Source organism: Aphis gossypii, chromosome 2 (genome assembly GCF_020184175.1).
Source record: "Aphis gossypii isolate Hap1 chromosome 2, ASM2018417v2, whole genome shotgun sequence".
Taxonomy (NCBI): domain Eukaryota; kingdom Metazoa; phylum Arthropoda; class Insecta; order Hemiptera; family Aphididae; genus Aphis; species Aphis gossypii.
Window position 1 is genome coordinate 51,690,214 of NC_065531.1, and position 22,051 is coordinate 51,712,264.

General features: G+C 25.4%; 1 protein-coding gene across 4 annotated transcripts in view; it reads right to left on the minus strand.

Annotated features, from left to right (window-relative positions):
• Positions 1–22,049, minus strand: part of LOC114128216 (5'-AMP-activated protein kinase subunit gamma) — a 42,363-nt gene extending 20,314 nt beyond the window's left edge. For 2 of the 4 annotated variants that reach the window (XM_050201101.1, XM_027992683.2), the window contains exons 1-6: positions 21,845–22,049; positions 21,435–21,732; positions 17,402–17,766; positions 14,156–14,234; positions 12,538–12,896; positions 10,978–11,226 (exon numbers count right to left, since the gene is read on the minus strand). In XM_050201101.1, coding sequence (XP_050057058.1) covers positions 10,978–11,226; positions 12,538–12,896; positions 14,156–14,234; positions 17,402–17,766; positions 21,435–21,591 — 1,209 coding nt within the window. In that variant the 5' untranslated portion in view covers positions 21,592–21,732; positions 21,845–22,049. The remainder of the gene's footprint in view (positions 1–10,977; positions 11,227–12,537; positions 12,897–14,155; positions 14,235–17,401; positions 17,767–21,434; positions 21,733–21,844) is intronic. The other 2 variants (XM_027992684.2, XM_027992682.2) reach the window with 2 other exon arrangements.
• Between the last annotated feature and the right edge of the window lie 2 nt (positions 22,050–22,051).

The following is a 22,051-nucleotide window of genomic DNA, read 5'->3' on the forward strand; positions in this document are numbered from 1 at the left end:
GCACAACACCTACTCCAAACGTACAATTAAACAGATCATCATCAGCGACATACAGTGACTATGCAAGACACAGTAGCCCTCATAAATAATTTCATAAGCAGTTTATTCAGAATGAAATTGGATATGTTTGAATAATTTGCGATAGATAATGGTTAAAAGACAACTTGAAGAAATTAAACGAGGAAAGCATATAGAGTTCATTCGAACATTTCTCCATATTTCGTATTATAAATTTCGCCTTATTGAAGTTTTCACTTCTGTCATGTGCTCTTAAGCACACATAAATATGTATTTTTTTTTAATATTTATGATAAATTATTAATACTTAATTATAAATGTAATAAATATTCTATAATAATAAAATGTATAAAACTCTTATATAAGTATAATAGGAAGCTAAAAGATAAAATATGGCAAAATAAATATTAAATTTAAATATTACTATTATTTTATTGTTTCAAGTAGTTTTAGAGTTGACCAAACATACACATCTATAATTTACTATATTTATGAATAAAAAAATTATAGTTTATTTAAAAAAAATAATTTCTTATTAAATATTAAATAATATTATATTATAAAAGAGTAAACTTAAAAAAAAGTTCGGCCATTCCTTTTTTATAACATTTATACAATATATATATAGATTTACATTATTATTTTAAGTGTAAGTATAACATACATAAGTGTATAAAATAAAACGGTATGTAGGTCAATTTTTATTTTTGACCACTATTTTATTAAGTAAATTCTCGTAGGAAAATATAATTTTGTAAGTGTAAAAAAACCATATTATACAGTCACCGTTCTGTGAATTAACTTCAGTATTATGCATAAAATCGTAAATTATTAACCTTAACTAATAAGTAATTATAATATTATTGTAAATTACAAGATATAATACAATAATATTTTATTGGTTGTACTTTGTATTTAACTTAAATAATGTAATAAGCAACTGATAGCGTATTTTTAATGAAATTATACATAGTCTTGTTCAATTAAAAAATTTGATGGATTATTTTGAAGGCTGAGTTTTGAGGTTAACTTTAGTTGATAGAAAATTAAATTAAAATCAAGGAAGTCTAGTAGTGTAAATGTAATCAAAAATATGAAGTTTATGTAGACAATATTTTGTATACTAGTATAATAGCAGTATAAGCAGTGTGCTTATTTTAATATATATATATATATATGTATAGTGCAATTCTTTTAACGAACAACACTCATTATTGTAAAATACATTTATGTTTTTTTACACAGTTTCCTTTCAAAATAAAACAACATGTTGTTTTCATTTATTTTACTTTTTTAAGATAACATACATTTTTAATTTCATATTCTGACACAGAATATTTTTCGGATTATTTTTATATATATAAATCGAAATTCAGACTAGTAGTTTATAAGTCATAACTATTTAAAATGTATGTAAGCGTAATAGGCCAACATTTAGAGGGGTACCCCGTACTTTCTCCACTCGACTACCTTAGTTTTAAAAACGTATAACTCATAAAATCATTTATCGTTTATAAGTGTTTAAATATTCCGAAAAATATTCTACCTACTTCAAAATATGAAATTAAAAATGTATGTTATTATTTAAAAAAGTAAAATCCTTTAATATATATATATATATATATATATATATCCAGCGCCACGGTCGTGGCGCGAGCTAAGTAAAAAAAATAAAAGCGGCGGCACGACAGTGTATATTATCTCGAAGCAGGAGTTTCACATTAAAACCGTGTAAATTTCGGTGTTTTTTGTCAGATGAGATAATTAATTATCTACTGAATCAATTTATACCTAGTAAATTGCAAAACATGAGGAAAATCATGCAGATGATCCTTTTGTAAAAATCATAAAAATCGTACTGTTAGAAATTAAGTTATCAAAGGAAACGTGAAACATTTTTAATGAAAAATTATATTGAAATCTGGAATCACGGCGGCCGCTTCTCGCGTTGTCGTGCCGACCGGGAAATAAACACTAATATATGATATGTTAAATAAACATTAATATAATTAATATTAATTAATATATTTATTATTATTTAGGTATAAATGATAAAAATTGGTGATATCAAAACAAAAACCCTCCGTCTAACTCCGTGTAAAAATTAGCTAAGTAAAAAAAAGAAGAAAAAAATCAAAAAAAAAAATCATTGTATAACCAAAACTTTTTTCGCTTCATATAGAATTTATAAAACCAGTAATTTCAAAGCACTATAAAGATGTGATATCATAAATAAATGCTAAGTAAACTGAATTTAAGTATATTTAGTCTGTTTCGATAATTTATTTACTTGGCGAGGAAATTTTTTACTTCATACGATACAATGATACAATATAAGAACCGTGGCGCTGGATGAATAATTAGACAATAAGACATTATAAATTAAAAATATTACAGTTAACATTTCTATACTAATCAAAATAATACTCTACAACCAATAATAACACTTTACACTGTATACTCTATATTAATACTAAAATTTCCTCGCCAAGTAAATAAATTATCGAAACAGACTAAATATACTTAAATTCAGTTTACTTAGCATTTATTTATGATATCACATCTTTATAGTGCTTTGAAATTACTGGTTTTATAAATTCTATATGAAGCGAAAAAAGTTTTGGTTATACAATGATTTTTTTTTTTGATTTTTTTCTTCTTTTTTTTACTTAGCTAATTTTTACACGGAGTTAGACGGAGGGTTTTTGTTTTGATATATATATATAATTTTAAATGTTGTTTTATTTTGACTGTAAATTATGTAAAAAAATATTTTCAAAAACATTTAATAGATATTAAAATAATGAGTGTTGTTTGATGAAAAAATCACTCAGTATACCAAACCATTTTCTATCCTATAAGGCTATAACTTAACTATTGTAACATTCGTTAGACACTATATAAATACCAATTACACATTAAACAGTAAACACACTATATTATGATTAACTAACATAAAATATACACACAACAAATTTTACACGTTCCGATTATTACTTAATATATTAAAATGACACCGGCACCAGTTCGACACTGACTATTAACGCAAGCAAACCAAGCGAAAAGCAATACAATTAATAACAGCCATATCTACGATCAACCAAACTGTAAAGTATATTTTAAATATATTTATTAGATATATAAACCAAACGTGTCTTATAATTGATAAACACCTCACACCAGTGCTTTAACTCCCAGCTACGGAAAACTTATCCATGAGGTATAAAAAACGTTCCCTGGATAACTAATATCGTAATCAGGTTCCCCCGACCACGTTACACCATAATATTATGTATTTATCATTTAATTTACTGTGAAATATATAATGACAATAATTTATTGATAGATTTTATTATAAATTATCATAGATTAGTATTTTACTATTATTTAAACCTATAAACAATTCAATTTATTATAAAAAGGCATTTTTTTAAAATTTAACTTGTTAAAAGTGGTATACATTGTACAATGGGTTTAGATGACCAGGAAAAATATATGTTAATTTTTCTAATATATTTAAGCATAATATAGGTAAGTCTATTAATTAACTAATATAAAAAGATAAATGTCCATTGTCCATATAGCTTAAAAAAAATGTTAAATTTTGTATAAAAATTATTCAATACAATTTTGACGTATAATTGATATGATAAAAGAAATATTAAGTTTTAAATGTTTGTTGTTTCAGTGAGGTCAATATGGAGTTCAAATTTCATTAGTTTTGCTTACATCAATATTAAATGAAACATTTTATAATATTAAATAGTACCTAAGTATATATTATACCGTTTTATGTACATTTAAAATACTTTTACTCAATACTCTAATTACTTAGTATTCTTTAATAACTATATATAAACTTTAAAATGTAATAATAATATATTTATAGTGTAGTTTTAGAATATATAATCATTATGTTTCACATTTCATTATGTTTTAACAAGTAGTTATTCTAGATTATCGCTAAGTAAAATATTATTTTAACGCAGTCATAATATTGTTTCCATTCACGTCAAATATTTAGTCAATATAATATAGTCTATAATAAGTAACTTTTGTAAGATTCTCTCTATCATTTAAACTGTTTAAAGTACAAAAAACTTATCACTATTGTCAATAACTGGTTGTTTCATAACTTAGTGTCTAAATCATTTATCACATCACATTATTATTCCATTTTTGCATCTTAATAAATAATTATTTACTCGGAGTGGAATTTCTTATTAACATGTTCTTGACGTTTTCCGTATAAATTTTTTTATCAAATTATTTATCATTATAATATTCAGTTATTGTGACATATTGTTTATTATTACATTTGCGATGCACTATAACGATATACTTACTCGTTTTTTTTTTTTTTTGTAAAGTTTTATTATTAACAGTTAAATACTACGATAGTACGATAAATAATATTTATTAATATTTTTTTATTTATATTACGTATTTTTACTTTGTAATAACACAAATATAAATATAATATATGTAACGCAATTGTAATATTATATCTACTATATCAATCCACAGTATATAAACCCAAAATACAATTTTGAAAAGTAAGCAGCAGGCTTATAAAAATTTATAAATTATACGGTGAAATTTAATTAAATGTTGAAGTTAATTTCAACTTTTAAATAGATCAACATTTTTGACTTTTATTAAATTCAATAAAAATTAAAAATCGAATTTTAATTTTATAAAAAAATACGTTAGTAAATAAGTAAAGTGCCTAATGATCTATTATTAAAATAAAAGTAAATGAGTATAATAAAGCGGTAAAAAAGTAACATTCTCCTAAACGTTTAAAAGCGGCAGTTTCTTTATTCCATTTAGAATTTAATATATAAACTATAAAGAAATACCTAATTCTGAAGTATATTTTTAAATTTTAAAGAGAGTTGTCCACAGTAACTATCGATTAGTTTCTCTAACAGTTAATATATTATACAAGTAAATATCTTAATAGATAACTGAATTGTACCAAATTCAGCATCATCATCAAATCAATGTATAACCAAATTATCATGGTAAATATTTAAAATAAATGATTATATGGTTATTAGTTTTAAATATTTAGAGTATGTACTTAGAATACATTTTTTTAGTTTTTTAAGGCATAAAATGTCCAAACCAACTTACAAGTATATAATTTTGATAATAATAATTAGCGAAATTGTTTTATCATGAAATGAAAGACACAAAAAAAAAAAACTACGAGAAATATATGACATTTTAATATGACAGTTAATGTAATTTTAATTCACAATTCATTAACCATAATATAGTAAAAATATGTTTAACTATAATGTGGTTTTATTAACAAAAAAACACTATTCAATATAAACACAATATCGTAAAGGATACGCTACTTAATGGATATGATTTTTTTTTTTAGCAATTAATAATCTAGGGAAGCTTCTTCTGAGTGCTTTTATTTTTATTGTTACATCACTGCAGTTAAGTAATATACATATATTATAATATATACCATATTATACGCATTTAAATTATTTAAGATGAATAAAGTATTTAATACGTTTGGTATCAATAATTTTTCTTTAATTGACTAACATTAATGATTTGAATCTTGAGTTACGTAGAAAGCTGTATACATATTATGCACGTAATAGGTAATTTACTCTTTTAACGAAACTCACCACTAACGCATCAAAGAAAACAATTATATCAAAGTATGACACAGACTTCATCGATAAGCATTCCAAACGCTTAAAAATAAAATAATGCAATTATGCGAGATGTAGTAAATTTATGAACACGAGAATTAAGATCGATCACTCAATAGAAACAATACAACTATACTGCAAGCTATACTTGTAGTGATAGTACATGCTGCTGTAGTTTTTCCACAAACAACTAACATAATACAATGTATTATTATAATAATTAATTATAATATTTCTATTAGAGCATAAGACACATTCACATAGGTCGAATCCATTAAAATTATGTAACCCGGCCCTATATAATATTTATAGTGACAGTATAACTCATCCTTTATAATTAAGTAAGTCTGGTTAGTGTTTATTGAACAAAGACCGTCCAATAGTATAACGTAAGGAAAGAAACCAATAACTACTATTTATATGAACTGTGGATAAACTAATACACCAATAAATCAGTATATCACTACCACCCGTAATAAGCTTATAATACGATTATAATATAATAAATAATAATATACATGTTTACGTGATAACCGAAGCAGTAATATTGTAACAATTAGACACACATTAGAATTTCTCATTTTATTCTAAATACGATATATTATATTCACAAGTAGTAATTTATTAAGAATCGAAAACAGAATTTGAACGTCGCGAATAATACTGAATTTATAAATAATAAAAGAAAAATATACCCTTACTAAATGCGACCATATAATATTATAAATCTGTAATGGTCAATGGGTGAGGCGATTGGAGATTAGTCAAATTATGGATATTACTTATTATTACCTAGCTATTACTATGAAATGGAGTGACACCTTAGCTTATTGTAAATCAATCATAAAATAACATGTAGCAGATGACTAAATTATTATTATTTATTATTTTATTATTTATGACGGTACCTTCTATTAATATTTTAATCAAAAAATTCTCAATTACAAACAATAACCTAAAGGGGTTACGTTAAATTTGAGTATAATTTAATTTTCAACCATTGTATAAATTTAATTGGATACAAACAATTAACATTATGATTATTACAATAGTAACAAGATTGCAGGAAGGTCACGAATTGCGTTAATTGTATATTTTCTAATTTTCTTAACTAAAGAGATAGTTTCCAAACAGGTAAATTACAATCTTAATATAAATAGGAAAATGCAATGGCGCTTGATTTATTTCATATTTTTATACCATCATTACCAACATAACTAAATTGCATTTAAAACAAAAGTAGATTTTATAAACTAATAAAAAAATAATAAATATTAAGATTTTGTATTATTTGCATTTTAATAAATTGTTAATCAATATACGGATTACGGATCACTCTGCACATTATTTGTTTGAACATGGTTAAGGTAGATCCAATACCAACAACCCATTTAATATCAATAACCTAACCAATTCCATAATTTTCGTTAATGTTAACTTGCTGTTACATCTACCATTGAGATCCATGTATGAAATTGAAATCACGGGTAGATCGCCTATTTGGGTAGATCGCGTACGACATCACTACCCATTATTTAAACAATTTCGCTAGTCAGTTTTATATAAATCTCTAAAATATGCTTGTTTTATTTTCATTCTCTCTTTTATTAAATACTCAGAAGGTTTGTTATATTAATCTGATACAATAATAATGATGATGATGAATACACCTTATTTTTATGTTAGTAGGTTATTGATTCGGTAAAAAATAAAAATAATACAAAATAATTATAATTTAAAAATTACCCTAAGCTTAATGCAGATATATAAAGATTTATTGTCTACCCATCACAAAAATAAATGAAAGTTTAATATCCATAATGACTAAAATAAACTACCAGACCTAATAATATGATCCTACTGTATATTACAATAATGTTCGTTTTCTAACATTTATATCGTTCATAAAACGAACCCCAAAAATACACTATACGAAATATTAAAGAAATTATTTGAATATACAATTTAAGATAGGCCTGAGTAAAATTTGAAAATTATTATTATTTTTACATATTTATTATGCCAAAACTAGAGCCGTAAAATTATGAAAAAACAGTAGGTTAATTTATCCAAAGTGGGGGAGAGCTCCTTCGGGAAAATATTTCATAAAAACCAAAATAAATGAATATAAAAAAATAAGAATTAATTTTATTAGTATACCTATGTATATATTTCATTGCAGTGTCAATTATTCAGATAAACAAGTGACAAGTCTATAAATTAATACGCATATTATGATATATACCTATTATGCACACAATTATACTTAATGTTAATCTTGATTTGTTTTAAACCTCATTAAAAAAAATATATTTTAAGTTTGGAATTCTTCAATTTGACAGTCCATAAACAACTATTCCTTTGTTATTTTTTACCATTGTTTGTTTTTTGTAGTAGGTAATGTATTTGATTACAATTACTAATTACAGCTAAAGATAAGTTAAATAGTTTATTTTTAACTTTAATATTATATTCGAACTATTTTTTTAAATATAATATTAAAAAATAACATTTTTTTCTTGGCCATAACACGAGTGCATAATGGTTTCCGTATACGCGTGACGTACTGGTGTACTATACAGTTCTTATGCAACAGGTATACGTGTAAAATAATAATAATAATATGTAGTAATAGTAGTAGACATTGTGTAAGCACTATATAAATATAATATACTGCGGGCAGAGATAAAGTGAAACATCCAGAGAAGGAGTGAGAAAAAGAGGGGGCGTGAAGAGTAACGAAGAGATCCGACGGAGGGAGTGAGTGAGAGGGCGTAATACCGAGAGAGATACGTACGAAGGGTAAAGCCGAAAGCATTGTCACGGGTAGCCGGATGGGTGACTGCGCGACTGCGGCCGGCTGTAGCGTGGCCAGATGAAAAGTGGCCGGGGTCGCGGCGGCGGTGGGCGGCTGCAGACTGTGGTGGTGCTTGACGAAATCAACGGGATTTCCGCCGTCCAGGGACCGGCTTCGCGGCTTGTTGACGGCCGGCACCGCCGCGGACGGATCCTGTTGCTGGCTGAACATCCATCGGAAGTACCACGACATCGCCCGGGCATATTGCGCCGGTCCGCGCACACCACACTCGGTGATGGACACCTCACTGCGCAGCGAAAACGGATGATAATTTTACAGATAACGCGGACGACGACAGGTACGAGACAGGACCGCGACGATGGAGCGACAGACGACGGACTGACGCTGTGCGGACAACACAACAGTCATCGTGTCATACCTAGGCAACGCGGACGGCCGCGGCGAGGACCACTACCACCGGCTACCGCATAGCCGGCCGTGGAGGATGGATGGAACCCACCACGGACGCGATACTGATTTTCGAGGAAGGGAACCGGTTTTCGGTGTTGGCGCGAACGAGCGAGCCGCGGTGCGTGCTCTCGTATGGAAATAGACATACAGAAAAAAACAAAAATAATAATATCGTTGAATATTATTACAATAATGATAATAATAATGACGATGACGAGGATAATAAAAACAGCAACAAAACGGCCGAGAATATCTCTATAACATACAGTCTACAACAGTACGAAAATATGTTTGCATTGCATTGGAACTTGTGTACCTGCAGACAACAAAATCCTTGGAGGAGGGAACACGATGTGTAATATCATAATAATAATAACATTTACGAGCAATTAGTCGTGTTGTTTACAAGGTCTTTCGTGACACTTTCACTAAACACCAGCCGCAACTCCCACCCACTCAGAATGCCACTTCTACAACGCGATGTTGTCCGCCGAGGGTCATTCGGAAAGACGGCCGTAGAGCCTGGAATCGTTATAGATATTATTACCGACTTCAAATGTTTTCCAAATACTAGTCACTATGTACGGGATAATTTATTACATTATTAATAATATCTACTATTTGTCTGAACTTTAAGGCCCTACATTGATTAACTAAAATTCAATAATTGCCATAAATATATACGGTATGGTAAATTGACTTCTATTGTTATACGGACGTTACGGTAGACGATTTTATAAATTGGGTCAGTGGGCTCCTCACACAAAAAAACTGGTTATTATATCATCTGTTCGCCTTCCCCACCAAACCTACTACTTCAATAGTTAATTTCCAATGAAGTAAAATTCTAAAAAAAACTGTTATTCTGTAACTACGTGAACTACAGAAAATGTATAACAATTTAACGAGTTAAGACAAACTCATGTAATAAAAAGTTATAAGAAGACACGTACCTATCTCGTCATCTAGACTCATTATATTATTACTATTATTATAATTTTTGAAAATTAGATTACCTACTGATCATTATTATTTTTTATAACATTAACTAAACTACTTTGTAAAATAAGAAAATGATGTTAAAATTGTAACACCAGTCGTTTTTGTTTAAAAAAATATTTATAGAAGACTTGTTTTCCTTTCTACTTATAAAGTATACAAGTAAAAAATGACTGTTAATTATAAGCCAACTATTTGTATGTCCGTGTGTTTTTTTCATCATAACTTAAATAGCAAAAATGAAACGTCTACAAATTAAATGTTACGTATACAGTATACACTTATACACAATGAAAGACTCCTGTGTAATGTATTAATTTGTATACATTTTTATTTTGTTATTATAGATTACCAATAATATTTATTATTTTTACATAATACAATTTCCCATTAAATATTAGTAGCTGACTAGGTAAATTAGTTGAAATTTATTGAAAAAAAAAAAATCATTTGTAAATTCTAATGCTGTATGTTATAGATTACCTAGCCAGGTCTAACAACACTGATTATGACTAGTAATAGGATACACACACTTAGATTTAATTTATTTTTCTTCATAAAAAAAAAAAAGCACACCAGTCTTAAAATCAAATCATTGATATCAATACTACAAAACCAACTTGTTCATAGAAGACTTATAGCTAAAATATATTAAATTAAACACCTAAGTTTGATACTGTCATCATAACAATAATAAGGTCACAAATAGCCAAGGATCGGTGTCTACATTTTAGTAAACACTATTTCATTGTTGCAGAATATTCATCGCATAAAAATATGCTATACATGTTAAAATATATTAATTTTTTTTTAATTTATAGTTTTTTCTTAAATATTTTTGCAAGCTTTTAATATTATTTAATGCTCAAAATTTCTTCTTCCACTAATAACAGTTATGCATAAATAATAATGTTAACATTATTTTATACTACATTTTTTAGATTAAAATGATTAGAGAATTTGTAATTCCAAGTATACATTAGGTAGGTAATCAATTATTGAACTTACGGCTTTACGTTTGTCTTCTGCAGAAACAGCACTTTGAGATCTATGTCTAAATAAATCCATCATTTTAGAAACAGCCCCTTTAGTACTAGCACTATCTGATCCAGCTCGTGGTCTTGCAGCTACTGCAGTTTGCTTATAACGATTTCTAGTTGGAGGGGGTACCAAATTATTGAATTCAACAGTATCACTAGATATATTTGATCCACTAATACTATTTCGAGCACTTGAACCAGGTGATTTAAGAGTTTGCTGTAAACAAATATACAAGTATACAATTTGTAAATAAAAAATTGGTATTTAATAACAAATTATTAAACCATAGAGTTAATTTTGAAATATAAATTAAATTATTAACTGGCTAGTAAAAAACACATTAAAGGTAAACAAATAACAAAATAATCAATTACAATTTATTTTAAACCCATATTATTAGTTTATCTTCTTACAAGATAAGATACTAATGTGTACTTAATAATTAATATAAATTGATTAAAAAACAACTGAATTGTAAAATTTAACAATAATATATGTACATTCTCATACAATATACATAAAAATATTTAATAATTTAATTTACAAATAAATTAAACTTTCTAGAGGCCAAATAATGTTTTAAGTAGAGCAAGGAATGTATTTTTTAATACAATAAATCAAATAATATTTGTTTTTCATTATTATTATTGTTTTTTTGTTAACACTGTTATAGATGTGGAATGTTCTAAAAATTGTAAATATCACTATCTTGGACGTATACAGAAGATTACGAATCTGCGATCAATTTATAATTTAATATTTAAATGTTGATAAATAATTATTCTAATAAATGTTAGTGTTAAGCCATATGTTTGAGCTCACTGTTTTAAATCGTAAAAGAAATAATTCTATAGCGAGTTTCTTCATATTTGGATCTATTTGTTTGAGAATGAAACAGTATACAAAAACTTCAAATAACTTTCTATAAAGAGAATAAAATAAAATAAGATTTTATAAATATTTTAAAACAAAAAAATTAAAAATATATGTTGTAATTATTTCATATATTAAATATTTTTTATTTTTATCACATCCATGATTAGTATATTACAATGCTTTAGCACATATGGCACATATAGAGAGTGGTTGTGAATACATTTTTTTAAACATATACACTATAATCATTTAGAATATGTTATTCAAATACTTTATATATGTATATTAAGAATAAAATGTATGTATTTTGATAAGACCAATAAAGATTGAAGATGAAAAAGATTAGGTTAGATTTATCATTTCTGCAATAACATAAAACAACCATAAATAATTTTGAAGAAATATCTACAAGTCTAATGGACTTAACTTCATACAATATAAATCTTTTATGATACATGTTTGTTTTTAATACTATCCTCCATTGCTAAAAATTGTAAAGCAACATTAAATGCTTAATACTGAGTTGTATTATTTCTATATTATTATTTTTATATATTTAATACATTTATCAAATTTCTATGAAAAAGTCATGAAAAAGTAACTATTTAAATAACAAGACTAATAAATAGAATAAATTAATACAATACTAACTTGAATAGAGTTTTTCATTTGTAGTATTATTGTGTTGTTCTTTTTAGATGCTGCATCAGATTTTGATCTAGGTCTAAAAGCATCTAAAAGTGTATTTGTCTTGCGAGTATGAGAAGGAGATTGTCCAGAACGGGGTTTTGGTGACATCTTTTTTTGGATATTTTGTGATTGCTGAATTTGTTGTGATTGCAATTGTTGAGTTTTATTTTTTGATGGTTGTATTTTTGGAGTACCTTTAGCTAAAATATCATCTCCAGATTGCCGTCTTTCAACACCAACTGATCCTTTTTTAGTTTTAGCCAGAGCAGCTACCACTGCAGGTAGCAATATAGGAGCTGAACCTCCTTTGCTCCAGGTTCCTGATTAAATAACAAAAATAATTTAAATACACTTTAAATTTTCAAATTTTTTCTATTCATAAAAAAAAACCAATACCTATTTAATTAATTATACAATAAAAAATACTAATACAGTAGTCACTCAAATACTCAATAATTCGAAAAACTCTAAAAATCGAACTAAACGCTAAGTCCCGTGAGAAAACCTCTGTAATTAGAAGAAAAAACATGTATTTTGATCCCCTCGAAAATTCAAAATATCTGTCGATGAGACACACTCTACAATTAGAATTTTTTTCCAGGAACCTCTATAATTCGAATTTCCTTAAACATGATTATAATACATAAGTCCATATGTATAAAAATGTTGTACTATCTACTTGACACACTCGTAATGAAACTAATAACAACGGTGGTTAAATATTATTGTACCTTACCTACCTAATCTAAACTTGAATCGTATCATTTTACCAAAATAAACATCTTCAATGGGTTAGGCCTCAGATTTTTTTAATGTGTAAAATATAATAATATAATAAATAAATTTCAATTAATAAATGTAAAATATAATTATATGTATAATAAATGTAATATAATATAGATACATACAATATTTTACCTCTCTTTAATTTGAATTACTTTTTTTCCCTCGATTATTCAAACATTCGGTAAATCGAAAACCTCTATAAGTCAAAATTTAACTTGGTCCCCTGAATTTTGAATTATCGAGTGATTACTGTATTATTTATACCAACAATATCTAATGATTATCTTGAATATTAAATTAAAGTAAAAATAATCTTAAAAAATGTAATTTTTGATCATTACCTGAAAAATCATGCTTAGATATTTCAAACATTGCCAGTAATATATTTAATTTTAAATCAATATTCAAACTATGTTTTTTTACAGTTCATAAAAAACAAAAATATAAAATAAACAATAAAGAAAAAATATTGAATGTTCTTTGATAGACTGTGATCTATGCAGGTAAAAACTAAAAGTGGACTGATAATTTTCTAGTTAACCCTGACTTCATATTGAAATAACCGTTTATTTTTTCCATAATTGGAAATAACAAATAAAATTAGATAAGAAAAATTCAAACAGATTAATAAGATATGAATTAATAATGATTAAAATGTATAATAATTTTGATTAAACCAACATAATACTTAAATATTAATTTTTTTAACTATTTAGTAATTTAAACTTTTAATATTTTACATTATTTTTAAATTCAATACAGTACAAAAATAAAATAAATGAATAAATTTTACCAGATCTTGGGCGATTGATTGATAAACACTGACCATCTGATTCATCTGCTGTAGTTGGTAAAGGTTGTGATCCAAGTTCCTAAAACAGAAAATAATTGATATTAACATTTAATATTACTATAAATTTATTAGTGTTCATTTATACAGAAAAATAATGATTAACATGGAGAGGTATATGCTTAGTATCTATTATATCACCAAATTTATAAATATATTATTAAATCATAATTTATTTGAAATAATTTTAATTTATATTATGAAGAAAATTAATATAGCTAATACTCAAAGAAACATACTTCATTTAAACTTAAAAATGTTAATAATCTAGAAAATTTTATTGTATGCATAAAATCATAAAATATAACAGGTACTAATGTAACAGGTTTTAATGCCAATTAAGTAATCTTTATAAATGTCATTAGTTTAACTTTTTTTTTCCATAGATTAAAGTATTATTATATATAGATTAAACATATATCTATTTATAAATTTATAACTAGGTATTTATTATTAATTTATTATTTCTTTATTGGCAGAAAAATTGCATTTACAAAACAATCTCTATGTACCTATATTAAATGTATGGTACATAAAAATTATAATAAAACCCATTTATGAAAAAAATTATAGAAAAGTTTACTTTCCATAAATAAAATAAATTATTTATTTTATAACTAATAATAACTATAAACTAAAATTAACTTCTATAGTATTTCATATTGCCCAAGGACGTACTCAGCTTTTTCCAATGAAGGGGGGATGAGGGGATGAACTGTATTTTGTTTTGTTGATTGTCATAGACACAATATGTATAAATGCGTAAAAAAAGGTTCATGGAGGGATATGACACCCTCATGCCCCTGTGAGCACGCCCCGTCACCCCTGATATTGTTAATAGAATAATTGCAAGTTATGACTTTAAAGAAAGTACAAGAAATTATTAAAATTTGAACAATGTAAAAGAACACCTAGATTTAAAAAACCTTTGTTTGTCGTTTTTTCAATATGAGTGTTAAAACATGGTGAATGAAAAATAAGTCAATAAATGATTTCACTTTAAAAAAACATTAATAAAATTTATAATAAAAGCAAATGCTTAAAAACACCAACTATCAAAATTATTTAAATCTTCCAATGAAGTAATTCAATCATAAATTGAAACCAATTTTTTTAAATGATTTTGTAAGGGTGAAAAACAATATATGATCAAATAAATCTTCAATCGATGTTAGATAAATTTTTTTTTATGGAGTGAAAAAAATTGTTTACCCCTAAATATTGATAAATGTAATGTAATTTTTTTTACACGTAAAGCTAATCCTCTTTTAAAACAATATATAATAAATAATTGTTCCTTATCGACAGTAAATTCAATTAAAGATATAGGAATTCATTTTGAAAGTGATCTTGGCTTTAAAATCAATCATAAAATTATCCTCAACAAATCATATAAGATGTTAGGTTTTATAAATAGAAATACAAAAGAATTTAAAAATCCTAAATGCTTAAAAACACCTTATACTTCCTTAGTTAGATCTAACTTTGAATTTGGCTCAATTTTTTGGTCGCAAAATTTATTACTCTGAACTCTATAATATTCAAAAAAGTTTCTTAAAAATATATCTTATAAATTAAATTTTCATTTCTCCAGAGACTCAATTATTTCATTTTAGGAATCTTTTGATCTTAATAGTCTCTCTCTGAGACGAAATCTAACAGATATTTTTATTTTTGATATTCTCAACGGTTTTGTTCTTTGTCCTGAGTTATTAGCGATTATAGGTCTCCGAATCCCTCTTCTATATACATGCAATTTAGATTTATTTATTATTCCACATTATAGAACAAATAGTGGAGCTTTTTCTTTTCTTCCCAGAGCTCTTAGATTAGCCAATACAATCTCCCACTATCTTGATTTTTTTAATTCTACTCATGCCAATTTTAAACATAACACTTCATTGTTACTAAAAAGTCTAATTTATCTCATTTTTATTAGTCATTATATGGTTCTAGTCGTATACATTTAATCTTAGTTTATTGTATTTAATTGTAAAATCAGTATTTTAAATCTTGTATTATTACTATTATTATTTCAGCTTTTATGTGTTTCTTGGTGGTTGTCATACATGTTATATTATATATTTTGTAAAGGGCTACCGCCCGTTTATCATTCAATAAATAAATAAATACAATTTTAGAATGCTTTATAACTGATTGAATATCATTTATAAATAATAAAAATGATGTAGGTAAAAGATTGTTTCCATAATAAACACCTGAAAAACGTGAATAGGCTCTGAAAAAAAAATGTTTTGATTTCACAATCTGGATTTTATTTAAAGAAAGTTAAGTATGATAATAATAGAACCCAAAACTAAATTTTTTAAATTGATTAATTGGTAATTAACTATTAATACTATTAATGGATTTTGAAATCAGTAAAAGGTTGGTGTCCATTTGAAATCCAACTGAAAAGAAACTCGTTTTTAACTAAATTGTTAAAAATAACCAAACTGGTTAGGTTAGATTATAATTAACTGTCCTACAGAAACTATGTTGGATTTTAGATGAAAAAACTATTTCTAATAAGTTATTTTTTTCAATTTTAAAAATAATTTTAGAACTGTAGACATCTTTAAAATTTTAAATATAACAGTAGTTTGTTATAGAAGAATGTTTACCTTTTTTAAACATTGGAGAAATAACATACAGTTTTCTATATTGTGGTACTATACAATTTTATACAATGTTTATCTCTGTCCTCCTACTTTTTATACAATATACTTTTAATTCAATCAATCTCCTACTTATACTAAAAACCTTAAATCATGAAGTTTAAAAATAGAAGCTATAAACAATTTTTAAAATATTTAAATAAATATTTTGATTTTCAGCTATGAAATACTCAACATTAAAATGATTGGTATATTTTTTAGGTTTGCATAAATACTAAAAAATGTTAAAGAAAACATTTTAAACAAGCTTCCTATTGTTAGTAAAATGTTCAGTCATGAATATTAATTTAAAAAGGTTTAAAGTTTTCTAAATTTGATTTAGATTTTTCAAAAATATGTACTAATAATAAATTTGATAAGATAATATTCAATTAAATTTTAAATAGTACTTATATATCTGATAAAAAACTAAAATAAATATCTATATTGCAATAAAAAGGAATCTTCAAAATCCACACAAATATTTAAAAATTTAATAACTAGTAGTAAATATAGAATACTTTATACATACTGCTCGACGTTTTGATGTTTCTGCATCATAACGTTTAATCCATACGTCATCCATTGAATCATAATCTAAAGTGGACGTTGAAGATGCCTGAGATTTCATTTCTACCAAATTAACATCAAAAAAGTGTTTATCCCTATGATGTGATGGTGGTGATATTGGAGGTGTTGATTTAGCACTTATGTTAGCACTATTCAGTTGGTCATCTATCACTGGTGATTTTAAATTATTTTCAATATGTTCATCTTCTTCTTTACATTCTGAAAGGCGTCTACCAACAAATTGATGACTTCTTGACGGTAAGCGATTAACGTGACGCAAAAAATAATGTTGAAACCAATCAGCGTCTTCAGGACTATCTTGAGCTCCTTTAACAAAAATTTTAATTGATTGAAAGTTATCAATGGAAACAAAAATAACAGTATTATAAGTTAAAACTAAAATTGTATAAATTTCAAGTACCTGTCAGGTAACATAATATACATATCAATTTAATTGTTATTTAAAAGAGCTTTTCAAAAATATAACTAATATATTTATCAATAAAATTTAAATATGTGCAATTTTACAATCTGTAAATAAAACAAATAAAATTATCAAGAAAAAAATAAATGCATTTTGGTACGTAGGTAGCAGTTACACATCAACTCATATCAAAATCTGATACAGGTTAATACATTTCATTGGTATACTATACGTCTATACACATAACTTTTTAAATGCTCAATATAGAAATGATACATATCTATAAACTCCAATTTCTTCCTTGAATTATTTATATAATATTTCATTAAATTTATACTAACTTTTCTTAATTGTGATAAAAAATAATTATCTGTTTATGAATTTAGGACAATTTATTGAAAATCTAATAAATATGTACATAGACTTGAAAACTTGAAACCACTATTTTTATATCTATTAATGATTTGAAAATATATTTTTAAGTTATTACTTTTTTGAATGACAGTATACATTTTTTTTATTTCATATTTTGAAGCAGAATGTTTTTCGTAGTATAGGGGTACATAAAAATCAAAATTCAGACTATTAGCTTAAGGGTTATAAGTACTTAAAATATAGATGAGTGGCGTGCAGAGGTACGATGATACCCCACAAAATGTTGTTCCTCTATTTCACTTATCAAAACTTAAAATATTTATAATTCATAAACTACTAGTCTCAATTTTGATTTTTATGAAACAAAATATTCTAAAAAGTATTTTGCTTCAGAATATGAAACTAAAAATATATGTTGCATTCAAGAAAGTAAAAATTTGAAAAAATATTGTTTTATTTTGACAAGAAATTAAGTGAATATTGGTTTTTTCAAAAGTTAATAGATTTTTAAATGAGTACTCGATAAAAGAATCACACATTATATCAATATGATAGAAAATAGCTTTCAATTATAGTTTTTGTGCTTATTTTTTAGAAAAATGTAAAGAAAATATAATCTTATATGATTACATACAATTTACTGCGACTAAATAAAATACAACATAGTAACACAAATACATTGATTGCATGTCTCAGAATCTAAAATAAGCCAAAAAGAAAATTTAAAAATTTAACTTTTGTAACCATGTAAGATTAAACATTGATAATATATAACTGCTCCCAAATAATGCATAACAGTGCTTATAAACTACAAAATTTCAACGTTTACTATTAAATTGCATAAATTAAATAATTATAAATTATAAATATATTATTTTTTATCTAATAACTATTTAATTCATTCATAGAAATAAAAGTTGATACATTCAAAATTTAATTTTAGTCACACATATGATCATCAGGCATCATGCATTAAACTAACACAAAATTATATTGATCAATAATAAGAAATAAGAACATATAACTAAGGAGAAATCTTTATATGTTTTTATTAGTTAATTATATTGGCACTTAAATTAATAACTCAATAGTCTTCAATTTTAAAAATATATTAACAAAATGTGACTATGCACATTGTACATATATTATTAGGGAACGGATTTATACATAAATACATATTTTTTTTAAAACAAGATATTTAAAATTTGATAAGAAATGTTCATAATTTAAAACTTTCTTATAAGAATGACGCCAATCTTATTTTACATAATTCACTAATTTGTAAATATTTTAGTAAGAAATTAATAAAACAATGAAAAAATGAAAAATAATATATTATTTTTAAAACACATGTAAAATAAATTACTTATTACTTATTGAAAAACATTCATTTATATCATTTAGATCCCTGATATATACTAAGAGAATTTAAATTTAACAATAAATAGTATAAGGTATCTAAGTTATATTCATCAATATAACTGATCATTAATTTAAAAATCTTAATTAATCAGTAATCATTAAAAAATTTTAGTTTTAAATTTTAATGTTATATGCTAATTTGTAAAATTTGAAACTAATTATTGTTGTTATTGTGTTACTTAATAGTTAAAAAAAAAACAAAGTTCAAACATAAACAATAGCTTTAGAATTATAAGTAAACTAAATGACAAACCTCTAAATCATGTCGATGGTGGTAAGGCCAAGTAACGTAAACCTCAACTTTATAGAAATCGAGGTTTTAACTCCCAACCGGGGTGCCGTAAACTTTATTTAGGGTTCCGCAAAATTAATTAACATATATTTTTTATTACATTATAATTAAAAATACATAGTTAATTTTCAATGTAAAAATTTGTTTTATAAAATATAATATGTGTATATACTATATACTTATATCTTACTACTTTTTTTTATACATATGCGCTGCTTAATAAAGCTGAAGTAATCGATAAGGTGCCTCCAGATTTTTAGAAAATAACTAAGGATGCCGTGAGTCCAAAAAGGTTGGGAACCTCTGTTTTAACTGATAATGATAAAACACATGCAAATACATGTTTTTAACCAAGTAATGTAACCCTCATATCATTTCTTACAATGGTAAATTCAGCTTTTAGTCATTTATAATTAGTGTAACCCACAAAGGAATATATGGTCAAGTAATAATGGCTTCAGTCAATTAATGTAACCATCATTATTTTATTTTATTTACAATATGTTGATGCCAATTAATGTAACTCTCTTAAGATAATAGTATATCGTAACCCACTATTTGAAATATCAATTCAGGTAAAATACTGTAACCCTCAACTTCCTTCACTTTGATGCATAGTGACTAGTCAAAAAAATCATTTTTAACTCTAAATTGTATAATTTTTTGTTAAAATACATATTCAATAATTAATCTATTAAATTTTAGCTTCCTTGGATAATTTTTAACAAAACTAATAAAATTTTAGTCTCTCCAGTGAAATTTAATTTTTATGGATTATGTTACTTGGCCTTTCCACCATCGATGTTATAAAAATAATGTAGGTAACTAATATAATTGTAATCAGCAGTAGTTGTATGATGTTAAAATGGTATTATCTTTTATATTTCAAGAAAAATTGTTTTAAATAATAGCGAAAATTTGAATATTTTTACTATAATCTTAGTGGCTTCAATATTATAAAAATATAAAATTCAAATTAGTGTGAAGCTTCCAAAAAAATAATTAATATTAAAATATCTTGAAATAACTAACATAGTAAATGGATTCCTATTCATAAATATACAATTAATTAAGTTATACTTGTAAAGTTAAATTGAAATTAATAATTATGATGTTAAAAATTCATATAATTTTAATTAAGGTGTTATAAATTAAGATTCATTTACTCAAATAATAAAGGTATATGATCTTTTCTTATTTATTCTAAATGTGTAAATGTATTGTAAATAATAAGGTGTATTTTATGGTAATATATCAAATAATTAAGAATACATTAGAGAAAAAAAAATTTTTGTATTTAAACATAAAAGTTAATTTAAGATTAGAATCACTAATTTATCAATTAGCTATATGTATATATATTATATTAAATTAAAACCAATAGATCAAAACCAAAACACATGTTTCATATGAGCCACCATAAAAGTAGGTAATATGATCAGCTGTTGATATCTATGTGCAAATTATATTTATTAATTTTACCAAGTATTTCTTTGAGCACTGCCATAGATGATATAGTGTTATAATTAATGGTGTTGTAATTGATGGCAGACACCAGGTCCCCGACTTCATCATCCTCTTCTTCACCCTCATCGTCCTGTCCAGTGTTGTTACTTTGCTTCCCCGCAGTCGATGACATTTTCACCTTAATTTCCAATACAAATCATCGAAACACCAGTGAACATTTTGAAGGAATGAATACCAATCAATAAAAGAATTGCCCCCACAAAACATTCGGTATGGGGATCCCTTAAGAAACGAAACAACACAAGATATTTATCTATATAAGAACAAACAAATACGTATACAATGTATATATTATATTTAACACATACGGTATAATTTTGTTTATTTGTTTGTCGTATTTTAATAATAAAAAATTTGATATGTACCTCAGTTTCTTAAAAAATGTGCCGGCCAACCATTATGATCCGAGGCTCTGAAACAAAGCGAGTGAGTGACGGAACACACTCGGATTCTCGGACTGAACGATGGTCGGTGTTGACCGATCATGAACAGATTGCCAATAAAAGTAAAACCTTTACAACGACAGTTTGATTAACGAAAGCCGAATTTTATTATTATATTATTTTCCCCTG